This window comes from Heliangelus exortis, chromosome W (genome assembly GCF_036169615.1).
Source record: "Heliangelus exortis chromosome W, bHelExo1.hap1, whole genome shotgun sequence".
NCBI lineage: Eukaryota > Metazoa > Chordata > Aves > Apodiformes > Trochilidae > Heliangelus > Heliangelus exortis.
Genome location: NC_092453.1, coordinates 12,815,370 through 12,835,542, shown reverse-complemented (window position 1 = coordinate 12,835,542; position 20,173 = coordinate 12,815,370). Strand labels below are relative to the sequence as shown.

Below are 20,173 nucleotides of genomic sequence, written 5' to 3'. Positions count from 1 at the left end.
TGGGCAGCCTGTTCAGGTGTTTCACCACCTCAGAGGAAACCTCATTAGAGAGAGTTTCAGGCCTGAGACACCAGTGTGAAATTTTGGCACAATTTTCTGATGCAAAATGCATGGCAGCCACAACAACAACAACTAACACCACCACCAGCACCACCACCAATAACTAAAACCAACAACTAACACCAAAAAACCACAATATTCTGATAATTTATGGCTGACCCCATTTTAAAGTAAGTTCTCTCACATCAACAGGTTGACTGTCCTAAGTTATATAAATATTTTGGAATACAAAGACATTTTACAAAGCAGAGCTCAGGCTGGTTTAAAAGAAGAAAGAGTCACTGAGTGTTCATGTGCTCATGGGACTCAACCTTTAACCTTCAGGTCTCCTCTGGGCAGTCCCTGCCAGGTCTCTTCTCAGCTGGAGGAGAGAGAGAGAGACAGAAAAGAGCTGGGTGCTGATTTCAAGATTTTAAGCCTAGGTGGAATGTCACCAAACCCTTCCTGCTGGGCTTCGACTCTCCCCCGAGGTGTCTGAGTAACACCCCTGTCCCGTTCAAAACAGATCCAGTAGGATTTTAGGGCTTCCAAACTCACAGCGAGTGCTTTTTACCTTCTTTTTTCTTTTTTTTGGTCCAAGACGATGCCAACTTGTTATACCCTGAGGGGCCAGCAGAGGGCAGTCCGTCCCTTCGGTGCTTGCTGTGCTTCATGCTTCAAAGAACCGTCCCAAAGCCGCGGGTTGATGTTGGTGCTGACCCGCTGACACAGGTCAGGGGGACGAAAATTAATTGGCTAATTAGAAAATTCATGTAGTTAGCATTAAAGACAGATTTATTTTTTTTTCTCCTGAGCCTAAACTGCCAGCCTGAGTTCAGGCCCTGTGTCCTTCTGATTTCCCATTAAAAATGTTCTGATTTCCCATCAGACAAATGAGGAGCTGGTTGGGGTGGTGTAAAACATTTTAACACTGTGGGTGCTGTAATATCTTTTAGTAGAATCCGTGTAATAAACCCCACTGTTTTTCATCATAAACCACAATCATCACAAATCACAATCACCTTTACTGCCCAGTTCCTGCTACAGCCTCATGGCTTAATGGAGATGAGACATTAGGGCCATGCCTCTAGGGGAGAATTAATCTAACCATGTAATTAACCCTCAGCCCTCTTTAACATAATTAATGAGTTGGGGGGGGAAGATGCCAGTTTCTATCCAGCTGCAGGGACTTTCTTCCCAAGTGCTGGCTTGCCTGCCAGTCCATGCTGTCAAAATTTTGGAGATGAAAACTAAAATGGGTGCTGAAAAAAAGTGTATTTATGGCAGGGACAGTGTGGGTGTTGGGGCAGGAATATGGAGGGAAGGAAAAAGAGCACTGGATGTAGGTGAGGAGAACAGAAAAGGGATTTATAATTTTTTGGGGGGAGGGGGGGGGTGTTTCAAATTTGCCTGAAGAATCAGTGATATAAGAACACCAAGTCTAGCTCTGGTAATGTTGCTTTAAATAGGATATTTGAAAAAAAAAAAAAAGAACTGGAAATGTTAGAGAAAGGAGAGATAAAATTATCTCAGGGCTGACATCTCAGTCTTGTGTTTGATTTATCAGGCAGACTCGATGACAATCAGTGAGGTTCATCATGAGAAAAATAAAAAGAGAAAAATAAAAGAGGCAACGCCCAGCTCTGGGGTTTAACAGAGAGAGCCAGAAATAAAGATCCAAAGTCCAGGAAAACTTGAATGAGAGGAGTTTCCTGGTCACCTGCAAAATTTTTGAATGGATTCATGCCCTGCAGGGAGTCAGCTGTGAGGCTGCTCAAGGCTGCTCTGCAGGCAGAAGGGAAAGCAGAGCCCTGGCAGATGGATCTGGGGAGCTGAGGAATGCCAAGGGCTCCCAGTTGCTCTCTTGGCAACAGCAAAGCAACAACATCGCCTGTGCCAGAAGAAACTCTTGGGTGCTGAGCACCAAATATGGTGATAAAAGCCCTGGGGAGGAGGAGGAGGAGGAGGAAGTGCAGCCTCCCATACAGCACAGGCAGGCAGATGGATTCACCCTGAATCTCACAGTTGTTTGGTGGCTGGGGAGGTGAAGAAACTCCTCCCCACAACAACCTGCTGCTTGGAAAAGGTTTGGTGGGGTAGAGTCTGGATTTGCATCATTCACTGCTTTGGGTGGGAAGGGACCTTTCAAGGCCATCCAGTCCAACCCCAGGGACATCTCCAACTGGATCAGGTTGCTCAGAGCCCCATCCAACCTGACCTGGGATGGTTCCAGGGATGGGGCATCTCCCGCCTCTCTGGGCACCCTCAGCATAATTTTTTTCTTAATACCTGAGCTGCACTTGCACTTCATGACAGGCCTCCAAAATCATCAGAAAAGGGGAAGATTTTATGAAGTGGGTTCATATCTTTATTGTTACAGTTCCTAGAGCAACTCTGCTCCTTTTGAGGTGCACGGGGCTGATGGGGACATCTCCCCATTGAGATGGGCTGAAGTGCCAGCAGGGGGAATTCACAGCACTGGGAAACATCTCAGGGGCTGGGCTGGAGATGGGCAAAGCCTGGGGTGAGCTGAGCAGCCACAATTCATCCCCTTGTACCTTCCCTTTCCAAGCAGTGTGCAGCCTGGCTGGGGGAGAGTTAGCACTTCAAGGCAAGAGCAGCATTAAGACATTATCATGAAACTGATGCTTTTCCAGACCATGATTTTTTTTTTTTTTTCTGGACCTGACAGTCTTAGTCCTGACTTGCAGCATTAGCTGCCTCACCACCTTCTGCCCAGCCTGGTGTTTTAATCCCACCTGTGACAGGCACACTGCAGGTTCCAGCCTTCCAGGCTCCTCCAGGCATCACACAGGACAGGGCTGAACTCCTCAGAGGTGTTACTGCTCCTGGGCCCTCGGGAAGCAGCATCCATCTTGCTTCATGTAACTACACCCAGACACCAGGGCTCTGCTTGTCCCCTCCTCTCCTCCCCAGTGTGCCACCCCACAGGAGATGTGGCCCCTCACATCCTCAGCACCACTGTCCCTGTCCCCTCACAGCCCCATCTCCTCACTGTCCTCATCTCCTCCTTGTCCCCAGCTCCTCACAGTCCCAACCCCTCACTGTCCCCATCCCCTCACAGTTCCTGTCTCCCTGTCCCCATCCCTTCATGGCCTATCTCCTCATTGTCCCTGTCCCCTCACAGCCCCTGTCCCCTCACTGTCTGCTCTCACAGCCCATCCAGGCCCTCACTGTCCCCATCCCCACACTCTCCCTTTCCCCTCATAGCCCCTCACAACCTCTGTCCCCTCACAGTCCCCTCATTCACTGTCCCTCACTGTCTCCCCTCACTGTCCCCTCCCTCTCCCCTCAGTGTTCCCTCACTCTTCCCTCAATGTCCCCTCTCTCCTCTCACTGTCCCCCCCCCACTGTCCCCTCAATGTCCCCTCCCTCTCCCCTTACTGTTCCCTTACAGTCCCCCCAAAGTCCCCCTTCAATGTCCCCTCACAGTTCCCCAATGTCCCCTCACAGTCCCTTCACTCATCCCTTACAGTCCCCTCAGTGTTCCCTCCCTCTCCCCTCTCTGTACCCTCGGTCCCCTCTCCCTCTCCCCTCACTGTCCCCCCATCACTGTCCCCTCCCTGTCCCCTCCCTCTCCTCTCACAGTCCCCTCACTGTTCCTTCATTCTCCCTTCACTCTCCCCTCATTCTCCCCTCACTGTCCCCCCATCACTCTCCCCTCCCTGTCCCCTCAACGTCCCTCAATGTCCCCTCACAGTCCCCTCACTGTCCCCGCCTCTCCCCTCAGTCCCGCACTGTCCCCTCACAGTCCCCTCATTATTCTCCCCATTATTCTCCCCATTCCTCTCCCCACTCGCTCCCTTCCCGCCCTCTCACACAACCCCTGGCCCCGCCCCTTTCCCGGCTCGCTGCTCCCGATCACCCCGCCCCTGCACGCTGATTGGCTGTCGCTCCTATCTTAATTAGCATATGACAGGCCCAGCGCTCTTTCCCCGCTGTCACTGCGGGGGGCCGCGGAGAACAAAGCTGATGGGCCGAGAGCTGCCGCCGGCCGGCGCGGAAGCTTCCTTGTCATTGGCTGGCCCGGCGTGTCAGTCACGGGGAACGTCCCGCCCTCCGGGGTGTCCCTCCCTGGTGCCTCCGTGTCGGCTCCAGTCGGTGGCGGACGGAGCTCCGGTGGATGGGAAACAGGTCCTCGGCCAGCATCACCCAGCGGGCAGCAGCCGCAGGAGGAGGTAGATCCCATTCTGGTAACAATTTTACAATTGCAATGGCGTACGAAAGGCTTCTCTCGACAAACCCGTATCTTTGGGGGCGTTTTCTCCAGAGCCTCGACCCTTTCTTCCTCCAGTGCCTCCTCCCTCCCCCCCTCCCTTCTTCGAAACCCTTCGGCCCTGCGTGTTGTGCCAGGCTGAGGAACCCGGCGCTTCGTGCCCTGCCCTAGCCCCTCACCCCACTGTGCGGCGGGCAGCGGCCTCGGGGCCGGGAGGGCCCAGGTTTGGGGTCAGCCCCTCCCGCCCTCAGGGGGCAAAAAGCCCTCCCGGGAGCGGGAAAAGGGGGATGGAGGGAAAGGTGAGGGGATGAACTCTACTCGCCCCAAATACACCAGCAGCTCGGGCCCGGTTTCTTGGCAGGCCCCGGGGACTCGGCCTGGTGCGGGGACACACACCCCCCCTCCCATCCTGGGGTGTGTAGGGCGGGGGGGGGGGATGGAGGCCACCGCCTGGTTCCCTGGGCCTGGCAGCAGGTGGAAAATACCCAAGGTGGCTGCTTGCCTTCGGAGGAAACAGGATTTAAGCTTGGGTGTGTTGAGCAGCCGTCAAAAGGCGGGACAAACACCTTGAAAACAACCCCCCCCTCCCTCCTTCACCCCCTCCTCTTCTGGGGGGGGGCCGCGGCCCCACAGCCCCCTCAGCACCCGCGCTCAACTTTCGCCCTAAAAAAGCGGAGAGAGTCGAAAGTTTGGAAAGGCGGGCTCGGGGTTTTGTTGGAAGAGCTCTGAGGGGTTGTGTTGTTTGGGAAGAAGTGGCCACCCTCCCCCCAAACCTTCAGTGGGGTGAGGGGGACGCTGGTTTGGGAGAGATGGGGTGTGCTGGTGGCTTGGCAGGACTTGGAGAAATGTACAGGAATGGTGGGGAGCAGACTAAGGAAAAAAAAAATAAAACAACAAAACCAAACGGATCATCTGGCAGCCAAGCAAGATGTTAATTATTTGGGGTCAGTGTTCTCAGTTCCAAAAAGTTAATAGTGAACAGCAAGGGGAAACTTTATATGTACACTTTATATATATATATTTATATATATATATATACACACACACTTTATATATATATATATACACTTCATATACATATATATACACACACTATATATACATACACTTATATATATATATATATATACACTTTATATATGTAATAAACATGGAAATACTAATATGAACACTGCAAGTGATCCACGTGTGCGTGCAGCCAGCAGTGTCTGAGGTGTTGCTGGCTCTATCAGATGCCTGTATTTTAAAAAGAAAATGTTACAGTGCCAGGACAAAACTTCTGATGGTCCCTTGCAGTAAAGTTCTGAGTCAGCAGTGTGAGTGCAGGCAGGATTTGAAGCTTTGCTCTCCTGCAAAGGAAGGAGACAGAAGCTGTCAGGGTGTGCTTGCCTGAGTGCTGCCAGAATGTTGCTGGCAGCAGCAGAAGGAGCACTTTGCTGGTATTGTGGTAGCTGGTTGTGTGTATGGAGAGTTTTTCAGCTTGTTCTGAGATTTAAGGGTGGATTTATATATATATATTTTATTTTATTTTATTTTTTGAGGAGTCTTGTTGGTAAGTGGTTGACAGGTTTACACTTTGCATAATCCCCATGAAAGTTAAATCTCAATCAGCCAGTTGCTTGTTTTCTCTGTGGCTGCTGCTGTTTTCCCAGGAAGAATTCCCTTTTGTAAATGTGCAGCTGATTTTTGGGACATCCTTCTTTCTCTCTCAGCTTCTAGCCGCCCCAAATTCTATTTTTGAACTGAAGAAAACAGCTCAAATGCAGCTGTGTAGCAGTTCTCCAGAATAAAACAACAGTTGCTCTCTGTTTATTTTTGCAATCTTTCTGAGGAGTCTGCAGGATAAAGCTTCTGTCCCACACGTGTAGATACACATAGCAATAAGACAGGGAAAACATAAAAATGTGAATTTGCCTTGAATAGACCAAAAATACTGCACAGCAGCTTCCCAGAAACAAGGTAATGGACTGTGTGATGCTTAAGGAAAATGTTTAGCTCAGATCCATTAATGTATAAATAAAAAAATCTCCCTGATGTTGTGTAGTCAGAGCTTTTATGAGCCAAAACTCCACCACCAAACTATTTAGTCCTGCTTTCCAGTTGTGCTGTGAGAAGTTTTTCTAATAATATTAAGTTCAGGTAATTCAGAAAATACACCTTTTTTACAGAGGAGTTCTGAAATGACTCTCATTTCAACTCACCATTTGCTGGATGCTTCAAGCCTTGAACTTCTTACTCTGCTGAACTACTTCACATCTTAACTTTTCCCCTGGTTGAACTGGTTTCCTCAGGAGAAAGAGGGAAAGAAAGGAGTTGGCTTTCAGTAAAAGTCTCACTGGGAGACACATTTATAGTTGGCATTTGCCTAATGTAATAATTTTAGACTGCTTTATCATCAGTGAAGTGATGAAGCCAGCTAGTGGGGGCCTGGTTTGTGTCATGCTTGGCTAGACCTGGCTTGTCTGATTAATTTTTTTCTTTAAAAAAAAAAAAAAAAAAAGATAATAGAGGGCAATGGTGATAGTGCAGACTCAGAGGATAATTTGCTGTGCTGGGTACATGAGAGCAAATGTTTGTTGACCTTTTAGATGTGTTGGTCTTCTGTGCCTGAAAGAAAGACTGGAAATCTTCATTTTCAGAGGATTTCAGGAATAATTGTAGTCTGTTGATGTCCTTGAAGCTGAAGGCAAGATTGCAGAGTCATCAGGTGCAAGCTGCTGAGCACTGAGAGCTGCTCTTTGGTATTAAGGTATAAGCAGGACAACCTATGCAGTAATTGAAGCTTTAATTGACACTGAGCTTCCTGACTCTCTGAGCAATGTAATTGTGCCTTTTAAAAGTATGAGGAGCCTTCCCCTTAAAAGGAGCTTCTGCAGTTTAACAGATCCATAATTGCAGCAGCCAAACATTTGCTCCTAGATAAGGCCACTGGTGTAGCACTGGGAATGAGTTTGACCTGGCCTGATGCCTCCTGATAAGGCACAGCAGAAGCTGTCACCTCAGATGGGGAAGATTTGAGTTCTGTTCAGCTGGGACCCAGCAAATACTGAGTAATAACTTCAGAACTACCAGGTGCATCAGATCCAGTCTGGTGGTGCTCCACAGTCTTGTTTTAGTCCTAACCCCTGGCAAGGACTGGATGGAGAAAAGACTCCCTTGTTCTGGTTTATACTGTCACGTGCTTCAGCAGGAGTTTTATTCCTCTTTCAATTCCTCTGCTTTTGCCCTATTTCCTCCTCACAGGACATTGCACAACCTCAGCTCTGTCTCTGCTTTCACAGCACTGAACCCCCCCCATCTCCCCATCAGTTGACATCCTCCCCCCTTCTCTAGCAACCTCCACCCTCACCATCACGTCTCCTTTTTCTTATGGTTGAAGTGCCACCGTCTCAAGCCTGACATCTTCTACAAAACCCATCATAAACCAGTTAAAAACCTTCCCATGAAGCAGCAGGACCCAGGTCTTTTATCTCCTTGAACCCAGGTGTGGGTTTGGGGGACCTTTCAAACCTCTCCTTGCAACATGACCCAACACTTCCATCTTTTTGAACCCAGGTATGGGTTTGGAAGACCAAACCTCTCCTTGCAGCATGACCCAAGTATTTAATCTTCTTGAACCCAGGTATGGGTTTGGGGGACCTTCCAAACCTCACCTTGCAACATGACCCAACCTTTTCATCTCCTTGAACCCAGGTATGGGTTTGGGAGACCAAACCTCTCCTTGCAGCATGACCCAACTATTTCATCTTCTAGAACCCAGGTATGGGTTTGAGAGACCAAACATGTCCTTGCAGCATGACCCAGGTATTTCATCTTGGACCCAGGTCTGGGTTTGGGGACCTTCCAGATATCTTGCAGCAGGACCCAAATATTTCATCTTCTTGAACCCAGGTATGGGTTTGGGGACCTTCCAGACCTCTCCTTGCAGCAGAACCCAATCTTTTCATTTTCTTGAACCCAGGTATGGGTTTGGGAGACCAAACCTCTCCTTGCTTTGCAGCAGGACCCAACCTTTTCATCTCCTTGAACCCAGGTCTGGGTTTGGGAGACCAAACCTCTCCTTGCAGCAGGACCCAACCTTTTCATCTTCTTGAACCCAGGTATGGGTTTGAGGACCTAAAACCAGAAGCTGGCTAAAACCCTAAAGCCAGAGCTGGCAAACAGGAGCCACCAGGCATGAAGCTTCATGGTCCTTTCCTTCCCATGAGGAGAAGGGGAGCTGCCTGTGTGGCTTCTTTATTGTCTGTTAGACCACGTTGCATCCAAAATATTTTTATTATCTGGTGTTATCTTGCCTGGAATGCCCTGTGGGTGTATTCTTGAAGAGGAATTAGGACTTGTAAAGCAGAAGGACCTGTGCAGATGGTTTGTGGCTTGTTCTTGCCAGGTTGGTGGGCAGGAGGAGAGGGTGGAGGCCATGCAGAGCACAACCCTTGGCACTCCTACAGAGGAGTGTGGAGAGGGCACGGGGAAAGGATGCTTGGTTGGTGGTTTCAGGATAAGCCAGGCTAAAGTTTCTTGGCAGAACATGTTTAAAGGAGAGAAAAGGAGCTGGAGATGTGCAAGCAATTAGGAGAGCAATGGAAGGAGAGCCCAGGGCTGAATAACCTGTCAGGCTTTAGGCTGGGTGTAAATTAACCAGGGTCTGATCTTGGGTCTGAACAGAGGGACTGAGAGGAAAATGAAGCTGGGTTCTCCCACTTGCTTTATGCAGCTGAGATACCTCCAGCATGAGAATCATTTTGGGTGTTGGTGTGGCACCTCAGGGAGCAAATCTTCCCTCTCCCTTCCAAACCTTACAGAATTTGTAAGGTTTGAATCACACCCCTGAAAAGTTCTTTTTTTTCTGTGTTATTGATGAGAGAATTAATTGATCAAGTTCAGAGAAATCTGGGCCACAATCTTGTTGGGTTCCTAAATGCTCGTTTAGGAACCAATGCAAGGAAGTAATTTCAGATTTAATTAGAGAAGGTGTGGTGGTGTTTGGCCTGCTTTTTAATTCCTGGCTGAAGGTTTCTTTGCTCAGGACAGGTTGGAGCCAACCTCATCCAGGCTGAGGTTCTCTGTGGCCACAGATCCATGAGGAGGAGACGGACTCAGTGGGCCAAGGAGGAGGGGGAGTTAAAACCACTTCAGGCTGAGTTTGCCATTCCTAAAAGCTGGTTGTTTTGCAGGACAAATGGAATTTTGCTTATCTGATCCTGATTTTTCAGCTGCCCCTGAGTTCTGGCCCAGCAGCTGCGTTTAGTCCACCCCAAGCTGGTTTAGGGAGGAATTAGCATGTTAAAAGCAACATTTGTTTGTAGTGCTGGCAAGGCTTCCAGTTTCTCCTGTCCCCACACAGTAAATTTATGTTCTTTACCACAAAACAACTAAACAGGAGGGGTTTGAGTGGAACTTTTTCCAATTGCAAGGCCTAAACAAATAAATAAGGGATGAGAAGCAAAGGTTCCAGCTGAATGGCTCTGTCCTTTAGAAGAGGAGCTTAGGTGCAACTGATGCTGAAAAATATGAAATGTTTGCATGTTCTTTTCACACTTGGAAAGATTTTTGAAGCAGATCCTCAGGTTGGAACTTGTAAGATCAGTTTGCCATCTGAAAAGTTGATTATGTGTAAATTTGATTAGGGGAAGGTCCTCTGAAGTATTCAGGCTATAGTTAAGATAATGAAGTTTTGTTCCTTAATCAAATTTTGGCTTCCATCTGGAAGAAAGGAAAAATCCAAACCATGCATCATTTCATTCCTCAAAAAAAAAAAAAAGTCTCATACCTGCTTGACTGTCCTCATCTATGGCTTGGATGGGAACATCCAGCTGGGCCAGGACACATTCCCTGCTGGTCCTGAGTTATTCAAGGATTTAAAATCTAAGCATGGAATCCACAGCTCAGTCTTTTTTTTTTTTTTTTCTTTTTTTTGACTGTTTTAATTCTGCCTTTTCTTCTAATCTGCTTTTAATCTGTTAACAGACAGCTTCTTTCCTTGCTGCCCTCCAGGCTACAGGATTTCATTCTCAGAAGGCTAATGGAATAAAAAAAACCCCAAACCTCAGCTTAAACCTTCTTGCTGCAGTAGCCCAAGTCATTTTTGTCCTCCCTGGTATTTGCTCTGGTGCCAGTTGCACGAGTCACCAGGGAATGGAATATTAACTAATATTAGTTAATATTTGCTAATGGCAATTCTGCTCTGGGTTTATGGTGCTGCTGTAAGACAATACCCAGTGAGTGCAGCCCCTGGTGTAGTCCTAGCTCACATTTTTAGTATCTTTCTATTTTCTCTCCATTCAGGTGCTCTCATCTTTCTTATTCTCCCACCTTGCTGCTGCGGGGCGACTTTGGGTTTATTATCACTGTGTTAGAGCTTACCCAGCGTGTACCTTTTTCTCTCCCAACACATGGCCTACAAATAGGAAGAGGACTTCCACCACCTCTGTATCTGAATGGTTTTCTTACCCTTTTCCCAGGTTACAGGACAAAAGAAGCCCAAAATGTTCTCCCGACTCCGGGTCGCCGCCGTTCCCTGCGTGGCCGCGCGTCGCAGCGCGCACACCAAAGAAAAAGGCAAACCCCTGATGTTAAACCCCAGAACAAATAAGGTTGGTAGCCTGGCATTATCAGATATCTACATCTGCTGATCACCCAGTCGACCTTCTTCCAGGGTTAAACCATGCTAGGAGGTGGATTGGGCCACAGCCAAAAAAGAAAGACCCCGGAGGGTACAGAGGATGGAGGAGTCGGTGATCGTTTCCAGTTTACTCCATGGGCATCTTAAAATAAAAGGACTTCCAAGAACACCTTCTGCTGCTGGCAGCCTGCTTTGCTGGGCTTTACACAACCAGTGCTGCTGCTTCCTTGTGCCAAGCAAGCAAGCTGAGTTGTATTCCAGCAGATAAAGGGTCTTAAAGTTTGCAAAAGTTAATTCCAGCTGAGTCTTGGTGGAGCTAGGAAGTGTTAGCCTCTCTGTCCTAGTCCTGGCTTTTTCCTGTGGGACTCTGAATTGGGACCAAGCCATATCAGTAAGAAACAGCCCTGCAGACAGTCAGGCAAAGAACATCTAAAAACACCCCAAGTGGAGCTAGCTGGAAGGTAGAGACATTATCTTAATGCCATCCAGAAGAAACTTCTCCTGAGAAAGTGGCTTTTACTTTTTTTCCCCTCCACAACAATTTTCCTTTTTTGTTTTTACCCTGTTTTCTACCTCCCCATCCCCAATCTGGTTTTCCCCCCACAGCCTTCAGGAATATTGAAACAATTCATGTGTAAGCTAAAACTAATCAGAGATGAGATGAAGGTTTTTGGTTGCTGACCCCAGGTGTCTGAAGTGGCCAAGAAAGGTGACAAACCTCACTGCTTCTGGCAGGATTTTTCAGGAGCAATGGAGCTATGAAAGCTGGATTTCAAAGTTTTATCCTGTATTTTTAATACCTAGCTTTTTTCCTTCCCCCCCCCCTTCTCTATTACCTTGTATTTCCTTTTCTTCCCATGGCCCTGACTCCTCTCCCTCTGTATCCTTAGCTCCTTCTTGTGTCCCCTGCCACCTCTTATAGCAGCACATGCTCCTTTGTGTCTAAACTGGCCAGCTGGCAAGCCAGGCATGTAGCCCTGAGCCTTTCTCTCAGCTTGTCCCTCTGCACAGCAAAACAAATCTTTTTTTTTTTTCTTTCCTTTGTCCCTCTTTTTTATTTTTTGGGTCAGAATTAAAAGTTGGCCCACAGGCTTAAAATAACTGGGGAGGATATTCAGCTTGGAACTGTAAGCTGCAGCTCTTCCTGAGAACTGGAAAAATTCAGAGACTGTCTGATGGCAAAAAATAAGATGGGGATTGCCATGGTGGGGAAGGAGAAAAGAATAGGTGGGTGTCATTTGTCAAGGGCAGATTATCTCAAGACTTTTCTGCACTAGAATGTGCCAGCAGAAATTATTTCAAGCCCTGTCAGCTTTTCCAAGTGCTGATTATGCAACAGTGTTCAGAAACAAAAACAATAGCTTCTTACTGTTTTTTTTCCAGTGGTAATATCTTTTTAGTTTGGGTTTTGGGGGGTTGTTTTTTTTTTTTTGAAGCCTGGAATTCTCTGGTGGTCTGAGCACAATGTGGTGTTTTCATGGTTTGTTGTTTTTCTTCAGGAGGAGGGAAAAGCAGAGAGCTGCTTGTTAATAACAGTTGTTTAAAAAAAAAAGGTAATGTCTCCAAGAAATGATGCTTGCAGGAGGGAAAAATAACTTTGCACATTTATTCTGCTCTGTTGTCCCAGTGTGTCCTTAAGGCTGATAAGGTTTGTCTGGATCTGTAAGCTGGTGAAATGATCCAGCTCAATACTGGAGGCAGAAATGCCTTTAGGAAATTGGGAAGAAGATAAATTATTGACTAAATATGCAAAGTACTTTACCCTTTGTGCTTCTCTTCCCCACAGTACCTGGTGTGCAGATGTATATCTCAGACATACAGGCAGAGATAAATGGTTTTATCTCTTGTTGAGATTGTCCTTTTACCACTCTTGTTTTAGCTGCTTATGTTTCTTTTCTGCAGCCCCACAGAACACTTGATCTCCTTTAATATCTCTGGGCCCTAAAATAAGCCCTGCAAGATGCATCACTGACAGTAACACACCCCTTCCCCTTGTGCCCATTAATCTGCTCATGCCCTTTGCCATCCCTGCAGCATTTTCTCTTCCCTTTTCTTTCTTTTTTTTTTTTTTTTTTAAATTTTCTTTCACATCCTTAACTTGTCTTCTACTGGTGGGCTCTGCACCTCCCTCAGCTGGTTTGGGGGTTTATGTTGGAAAGGCAGCTTTTAGGTGTTTCTTGTCATGGTGGCTCAGAAAAGGTCATGAGCTGTAACAGTAATTCCCAAAGCAGCACAGGCTGTAACTGCATCACTGGCATCTGTGTACAGTTACAGACTTCCATGATGTTTGGTTTCAAATTGCAGTAAATTGGCTTCAGGACCTTTTATGCTGCTGGGGATCCCTGCTGTGCTCATTTTAAGCTGGTTGGGTGCTCAGAAAACTGCTGGGTCAATCTCATTTGTTTAGCATTTGCAGCTGAATTGTTATTTTTGTTGGGATGATGCTTAGGGGTCTCCCTCAAGGTCCAGGATTTCTCCTTGCAGCACAGAACAGCTGATGGATGAGCTGCTCATCCCTCACCTTGGTGATGTTTGCCATGTGGCCTGGTGTCAGTATGTCTTTGCCTTCCCTGGAAATATGTGACCTGTGACATTATTCATCTGTTTATTTCCTGGGTGCTTGCAGCAAATTTTGTGATTCTGAATAATGTGTCACACTTTTGCTTGGTGATTTTTCAACAATTCTTGGTTTTCTCCAAGTGTGTGACAGTGTTTTGTACAGTTCATTCCATTACCTCTTTTTTATTACTCTGTTCCTCAATATTATTTGGTTATTTCATTCTTTAATATCATTTTCCTGTACTGACAATGCCTCTCAGATTTTTTTTTTCTTTGGGAAGTATCATCCAGACATGGGATTAAACACAGACATAGATGCACACATATGTATGTGTATGCCTGGGAATATAATATGCCTGAATTATTTTTAAAAATAATTCAGTGGCAGTGTCACAGTTTAATCCCAGACTAATTCCTGAGGAACTGTCTCAGTGTCCACCTTCCATACTGGGTGGTTATCTTCTCATATATTATATTTAGCTATACCTTTAATCATCTGTAGTCATTCACCTCTCTTTGGACCCAATTTATTTTCATTTGTGCCTCACTCAGTACTTCCAGAAACTCTGCTAGATTACCTTTGCTTTAACAATCAGTTTCCTTAACCAAGATTCCCAGCACCTCCCTGGCTTCTGGCAAATATCCCAACAGGGTGTTTCCAAGTCAGGGTGAAAAACAAATGGGGAAAAAAAAAAAAAAAAAAAAAGAAACCAACCAAAAATTGAAGCTAGATGGACAAAATAAATGGAATAGGACTAGAGAGTGTGAAGATTGTATGAACTTGAAGGTGTAAAAGCAGATGGCTCCATTTCTTTTTCCACTGCCTCTTGATTTCTTTTATTTTAATACTTTTTAGGTTGTGTCAAGTGGGTTGAGCAGCCAGGGTGTAGAATACACAGAATTTTGGGGAAACTGGGAATAAACAGGGGGTCCTGCTAATTGTCCTCTGAGTAAGAAATGCAGCCCTTGAAATATCCCCAGCAGTTGCTGATGGGTCATGAAGAAGGATCACAGAAGGCAGGAGACTGATAGAGGCTGCTGAATTTCCTTGAGCATGCCCCAAAATCCCACCAGGAGTTTTGTGTCCTGCCCAGCTGGTTTGGAATGTTGGCTGAAGGTTGCATGGCTGTAGTTCTTGCAGCTTTTGTCAGCTTCCTTGGGATCTGTGTGTTTTGAAAGGGAATTGAAGGTGGAAAGATGGAGCTGTTTAATCTGTAACCAGCTTTTATTGTCTGTCAGAAAAAAGGGCAGGTGATATTGCACCTCGTTTAACTTGGATGGACTGTTCTGCTCAGGACTCAGGAGCTGCTGGGACAGAGGGTAAAGAAAGGAAGAAGCTTGTTTTTTCACTTCTTGGTTTCTTTTTGTTTTGCTGTGGGATTAATGCCATTAAGGGAGAGCAAAAGCAATGGCATCAGAAAATGAAGCATCTCTGAGTGTTCAGTGATGCTGGATGGTGTAGGTGAACCATTTCAGAGCCATTTCAGCCATTATTTTACTCTGTTATGATCATTGGTGCATGAAAATAAACCCCAGAGAGCCTGGATGACCCTCTGTAAAGTCTTTCTGCTTCTGACTTTTCCCCATTTGCTGCAGGGAAATGTCACAGGAGAGGTGCTGGGGGTGAGGTGAGGCTGGTTCAGCAGCCAGAGGGGTTTTCGTCTGATTCCACACATCCAGAGGTGGTGTAGGGGGTGGTGGCTCTGATTCCACACCAAGCTCTTCCAAGGTTTAATAACCTTGGGAAAGGTCTGGGTCATTTCCCACTTCAGCAGGGAGTAGATGTTGTGTCAGTTGTACCCTCCAGGATCTACTGTGCTGTTTCTGGGGGAATAAAGGTATGAAATTGGATTTTCTGGGAGAATAAAGGTATGAAATTGGATTTTGAAAAGGAAAGAAATCAAAGGAGGCTTCCATATTCTACACCTCCCTCCTAAACACAGGGAAACTTGGAATCTGTGGATGAGAATTCATGAGTGAAGTTTATTCATTTGCAAGAGGAGATGTGTAAGAGTGAACTCTGATTCAGCAGAAGGCAACAGAGTTAAGCAGCCCACAAATGTTTGATTTAAAAAATGTTTATAATGCTGCTCCAAAGCCTACAATCTGCTGCTTAATGTGCTGTAGCAATTATTAGAAGTTAGGTGAAACCCAGTTGATTAAATCTTCCCTGTGAAGCAGGCTAACTCATTTTTCCAGATGGTGGCATGTTTGTGCATTTACATCTTCATCAGGGGCTTTGAATGAGTTCCATATCCTAAACTGTAAAGGTTTTCAGAATGATTGAGAGTATTTATGCTATCAGGTAAAAACATTCCCTCCTGTTTAAATGCCTGCAAGATTTTGCAGGTGAGGGAAAATTGATCACCACTAATACTTCTCTGCTTAAAAACCTCTCAGTAGTATTTAGTGGTGCTTTTAAAAAAAAAAAACACAACAAACAAATCATGCTTGCAGGATTCAGGTCTCCCATTCACCTTCATGCAAAGTAAAAAACCAGAATTTTTTTTTTATGCTGGTATTTATAGCACCACTGGCTTTGTGCTGTAGAACCCAGTTAGGGCTGGAGTGATGCCCCAGTGCCAGGTAGTTTGTGGATTAAAGGCACAGAAAAGTGTCAACACTTCATTTTATTTGCTTTTTTTTATTTTTTTTCCCCTTTTGTTGAGATAAATATGTCCCTGCTTATTAATTAATTCATTGGTGGTCTTGGAAGTGTGCTGGGTTTTCTCCTAGATGAGCTCCTGGGTTTGTCTGTAGTGTCTTTGAAAGGACACCTGGTTTTTATCTGAGCTGTAAAGAGGATTAAGGGAACTAATCTAAGTGAAAGTCAGGGAATAACACCCTGAGAAAGGACACCTAGCACTGTGGGGCAGAGGAAACCAAAAAGAGATGCCTGGGACTCAAGTTCAGATCATTAAATTATTGAGGCATTTAATCCCAGTGGAAACCAGAGGGAATTTTGCCTCTAAGGTGCCTTTGAGAGCATCTGTCCCAGTGCTGCTGGTTTCCTCCTGATGGACTGGGAACTGGTGGCTGGTTCTGTCTGATTGAACTGGGGCTCATTAAATCAGGGAAATTAGTAGCACTGCAACTCTTAAAATGATATTTTAAGGAAAAACATCCATCTTGCCAAGGGACTGTGCAGGGAACAAGCCACAGCCCCATAACACAACCCAAAAGGCAGCTGATGGTGAGGAACAAAGATAATAAATGGGAATATAGCAAATGTTGGAAGGTCTCTGGTGTTTTTGTAGTGCTGGTTCTGTTCTTGCTGGAGCAAGGATTGAATCTCAGGATAGAGGCTGATGGCATTCAGATTCCTTAATTAAGCCTGGGAGAAATTAAAGCATCTTTTAATGTGGTAAGATCTAGTAGTCAGGTAAATAAACAGCTGGAAGTCCTTAATACCATTTAAAAAAACACTGTTTAATGTAATTGTAACTCCAGAAACACTGAAAACACCTAAACTTTGCCTATAGAGTGGAAAAAATATGAATAAACTGGATAAAGTTGGGAAGCTGTTGTGTGTAATCCTCAGGGCTCCTTTGCTTTTATTTAAGGGCTCAGGTAGGTTAAGGTCACTGTTTTCCCTGTTTAGGGGAATTAAGGAAAAGCCACATCCCAGTGCCATGCTAGAAGTGGAAATTAAGGTAGACTTTATTTTTCAGGAACTTGGGGGTTTCTGTAGGTTTTGCCTGTGAAATATTGCCTGTAAAATGTCAGTGTGGTAGCACTGAAGGAATTCTGGCCTTTAAAATGCCTTAAATTAGTGGCTTCACTGACCAGGGTTTATGTATCTTCTGAAAAGAGACTACTTTTTTTTTTTTTTTTTTCCTTTTTAATATCACAAATTTTTTGGCATCTTTTTTGTAGTGCCTGAAGTCACAGTCAAAATCTTAGAGGAATTTTACCAGCTGGGCTGGGCTTCCTCTCCTAAATCACTAAATCCAACAGTTTGTGTTGAGGAAAGGGTTGTTTAGGAAAGGCATTGACTGCTGATTGGAACAAATTTAGGAGGCACTGAAGAAAAAGGGGAAATTTTGGTAGAAATTTCAGATTATTCAACTCACTTTTCCAAAAAAAGAAATTATCAAGTGGCTCTGACACCCAGCAAAAGGTCAGCAGCAAGGGTAAAAAGTACAGGAATAAGCTGCCATCTTAAATTTCCTTGCAGGCATACTTGAGAATAACAGTTACAGCAGGAAAGGGGAAAAAATGGTTTTAAAATGGCTCATGGATAGGATATAAATTCAGTGTTCAGTGTTGAATTTTCTACATGGGTGTCAGAAATGTGAAGCATCAATCTAATTTAGGATTAAATACTTGAGTTTTATACAAAAAAGGTATTTTCAATTTTTCTTTCAAAGCACTGTGCTTTTTTTTTATATATATAATGCTTTTTAACTCTTCAAATATTTTATTAATTGAGAACCTTGTGTAGAATTAGTATAGAGAAGCTGATGGAGTGCTTAAAATTTGCCAAAAAAACTGATATAAAGTGTGATTTAAGCAAAGAGGAGAAGTATATTAAATTTATTATTATTTTTAAATAAGTTTTTTTGCTATGGAGTCATTTTATTGATGGTAGTGATCCAAATCTGATGGATTCCATGAAACATGGCCTCTAAAACAAGATTTTTTTTGTTACTGGCCATGTTTTCTTCCAATATCAGTGAAACTCTTTTCAAACATAAAGAGAGGTGAAAAATAGATAATCTGAACTTGTGTATTTTCATTCTAAAGTGGAAAAAAGCCTGTGGGGTTTTTTTCCCCTGTGATTTTTCTGGTCGTGGGAGGAATTTGCAATGTAATGACAAACTTTTAGGTTTCTGGTTTTTATGTTGGCAGCAAGTGTGAGGAAATTTGAGAGAATGGGCTCTTGTTTTTTAATCTGGCTGCTTTAGTAAACAAAGGGAGTGTTGTTTGTGAGCAGAACTGGTGTTCCTTGTGCCTGTCCCTACAACCACCAGACCTTTTCCTGCCAAGTGCTTTTTTTTTTTTTTTTTTTTTTTTTTTTTTTTTTTTTTTTTTTTTTTTTGCAGATTGATGTGCAGCAAAGGCTTCCCTGGGCTTTCAGCTCCTGCCTTCTCAAAGAATTGATTTAATCATTCCCTGACCTGACCCAGGGTGATCAGCTGAAGTCAGGGAAGTTGATCATGGTTCTTTTGGAAGAGGCAGATGTAAAGTGGGGTCAGTTGGTGGGGGAAATGGGGCCAGGACTTTGGGCCAGCTTGGCTGTGAATCCCACCTTGGGTCAGTGATGCTACACCTAGGGGTTAACTACCCCAGGGAGCTGCTCAGAGCAGGATGTTCTGTGTGGAAAGCCACTTTTAGTGAACATTATTATTAAATAATATAAATTAGTACCTAAAAACCCAATCTGTTAAATTTTTCATCCACCTTGAAACAGTGAAGAATGGAAACCCTCTGGTTTTGCAGTTTGAATTTCTGAACATCTGTTAGAAATGAGCTTTTTGGTGGTAAGCAACTACAGCTGGAGACAAATATCTTAGTTCTAACCCCAAGGAAGGATTTGGGTTGAATTGTGATCTCCAAAGAAGCAGTGGGGTAGTTGAGTAACTTGGGGAACTGGCTGAGTTACCTTAAATGATGTAGAAAAAAGCAGCAAATAAAACAAACCAGATAAATCTCCCTGGAATACATGAGACTGAGGGACCAGACTGGGTGATCAAAATGTTCCTGGTCAACCTGATCCTCCTCTGAAACAATTCAAGAAGCAGCTGTTATTTTACTTTTAAATTCAGCCTGCCTGCAGTGGGATTTCAGAGCTTGTTCTCCAGTTTCCAAGAGAAGGAACTGAAATCTGAAAAGGAAAACTCAGCTGTGGAAAAGGGATTCCTACAAAGGATGTGGAGAACCCCTACTCTGGCACCAGGAGGAAAGGATGCAGGGGGTAGACACAAGTGGCAAATGGAAAATATCTCAGAGATGCTAGAGGAAGAGCTGCTAATTATTTCTCACCTCTTCTTTTTTTTTTTTTTTTTTTTCAGGGTATGGCCTTTACATTACATGAGAGACAAATGCTTGGGCTGCAAGGACTTCTGCCTCCTAAAATTGAGACTCAAGACATCCAAGCCTTACGTTTCCACAAGAATTTGTCAAAAATGACAGACCCCTTGGAAAAGTAAGCACTCCTCTGGTCTTTGCCAGGCAAAGAAATGGAAATTGCTGTAAAATAATTGTGTGGGGATAACCAAAGAAGTTTTTGATGCCTCTGCTGAGTTTCTCAGTTGCTGGAGGTTATTTTTACTTTTGCACAGAAAACTTGCATCAATCATGTGTTCATCATGTGGCTAAATAAGGTTGTGGAGCTTTTTTTCCCCCTTTATATTCTATAGTCACAAGATAACAAAAAAAGAACCTGCAGGAATTTAGGCAGCAGCCAAGCTGCAAAGCCTTCTGTGGTACCTAATGTGTATTCCTGTAGCATGTAGGATTTGGGGGGCAGGTTTTTGGAGCACAGAAGGGGAGGAGAGAGGAGCTGTGCATGCTAGAAAAATACATAAGAACCAGGAGAAATGGAGAGTTTGATTTTTAGGTGTGCAAAACAGTGCTTATATCCAGTTAGATAGAAAAAAGGAATGACAGGGTTAGAATTTTGAGCCTTAGAACTGTGTAATGTTTTTCTGTCAATCTGATTTTTCTTTAGCTCACTGATTTGGTGAAAAAAAAAAAATATGTGAAAGCTTTTG

The 20,173-nt window shown here is 44.7% G+C and overlaps 1 protein-coding gene across 2 annotated transcripts in view; it reads left to right on the top strand.

Annotated features, from left to right (window-relative positions):
• The first annotated feature begins 4,191 nt into the window (after positions 1 to 4,191).
• Positions 4,192 to 20,173, top strand: part of LOC139789189 (NAD-dependent malic enzyme, mitochondrial-like) — a 30,600-nt gene continuing 14,618 nt past the window's right edge. The window contains exons 1-3 of one of the 2 annotated variants that reach the window (XM_071729706.1): positions 4,192 to 4,238; positions 10,738 to 10,869; positions 19,472 to 19,605. In XM_071729706.1, the coding sequence (XP_071585807.1) occupies positions 10,762 to 10,869; positions 19,472 to 19,605 (242 nt within the window). In that variant the 5' untranslated portion in view covers positions 4,192 to 4,238; positions 10,738 to 10,761. Of the gene's footprint in view, positions 4,254 to 10,737; positions 10,870 to 19,471; positions 19,606 to 20,173 lie in introns of both variants that reach the window. The other variant, XM_071729707.1, reaches the window with a different exon arrangement.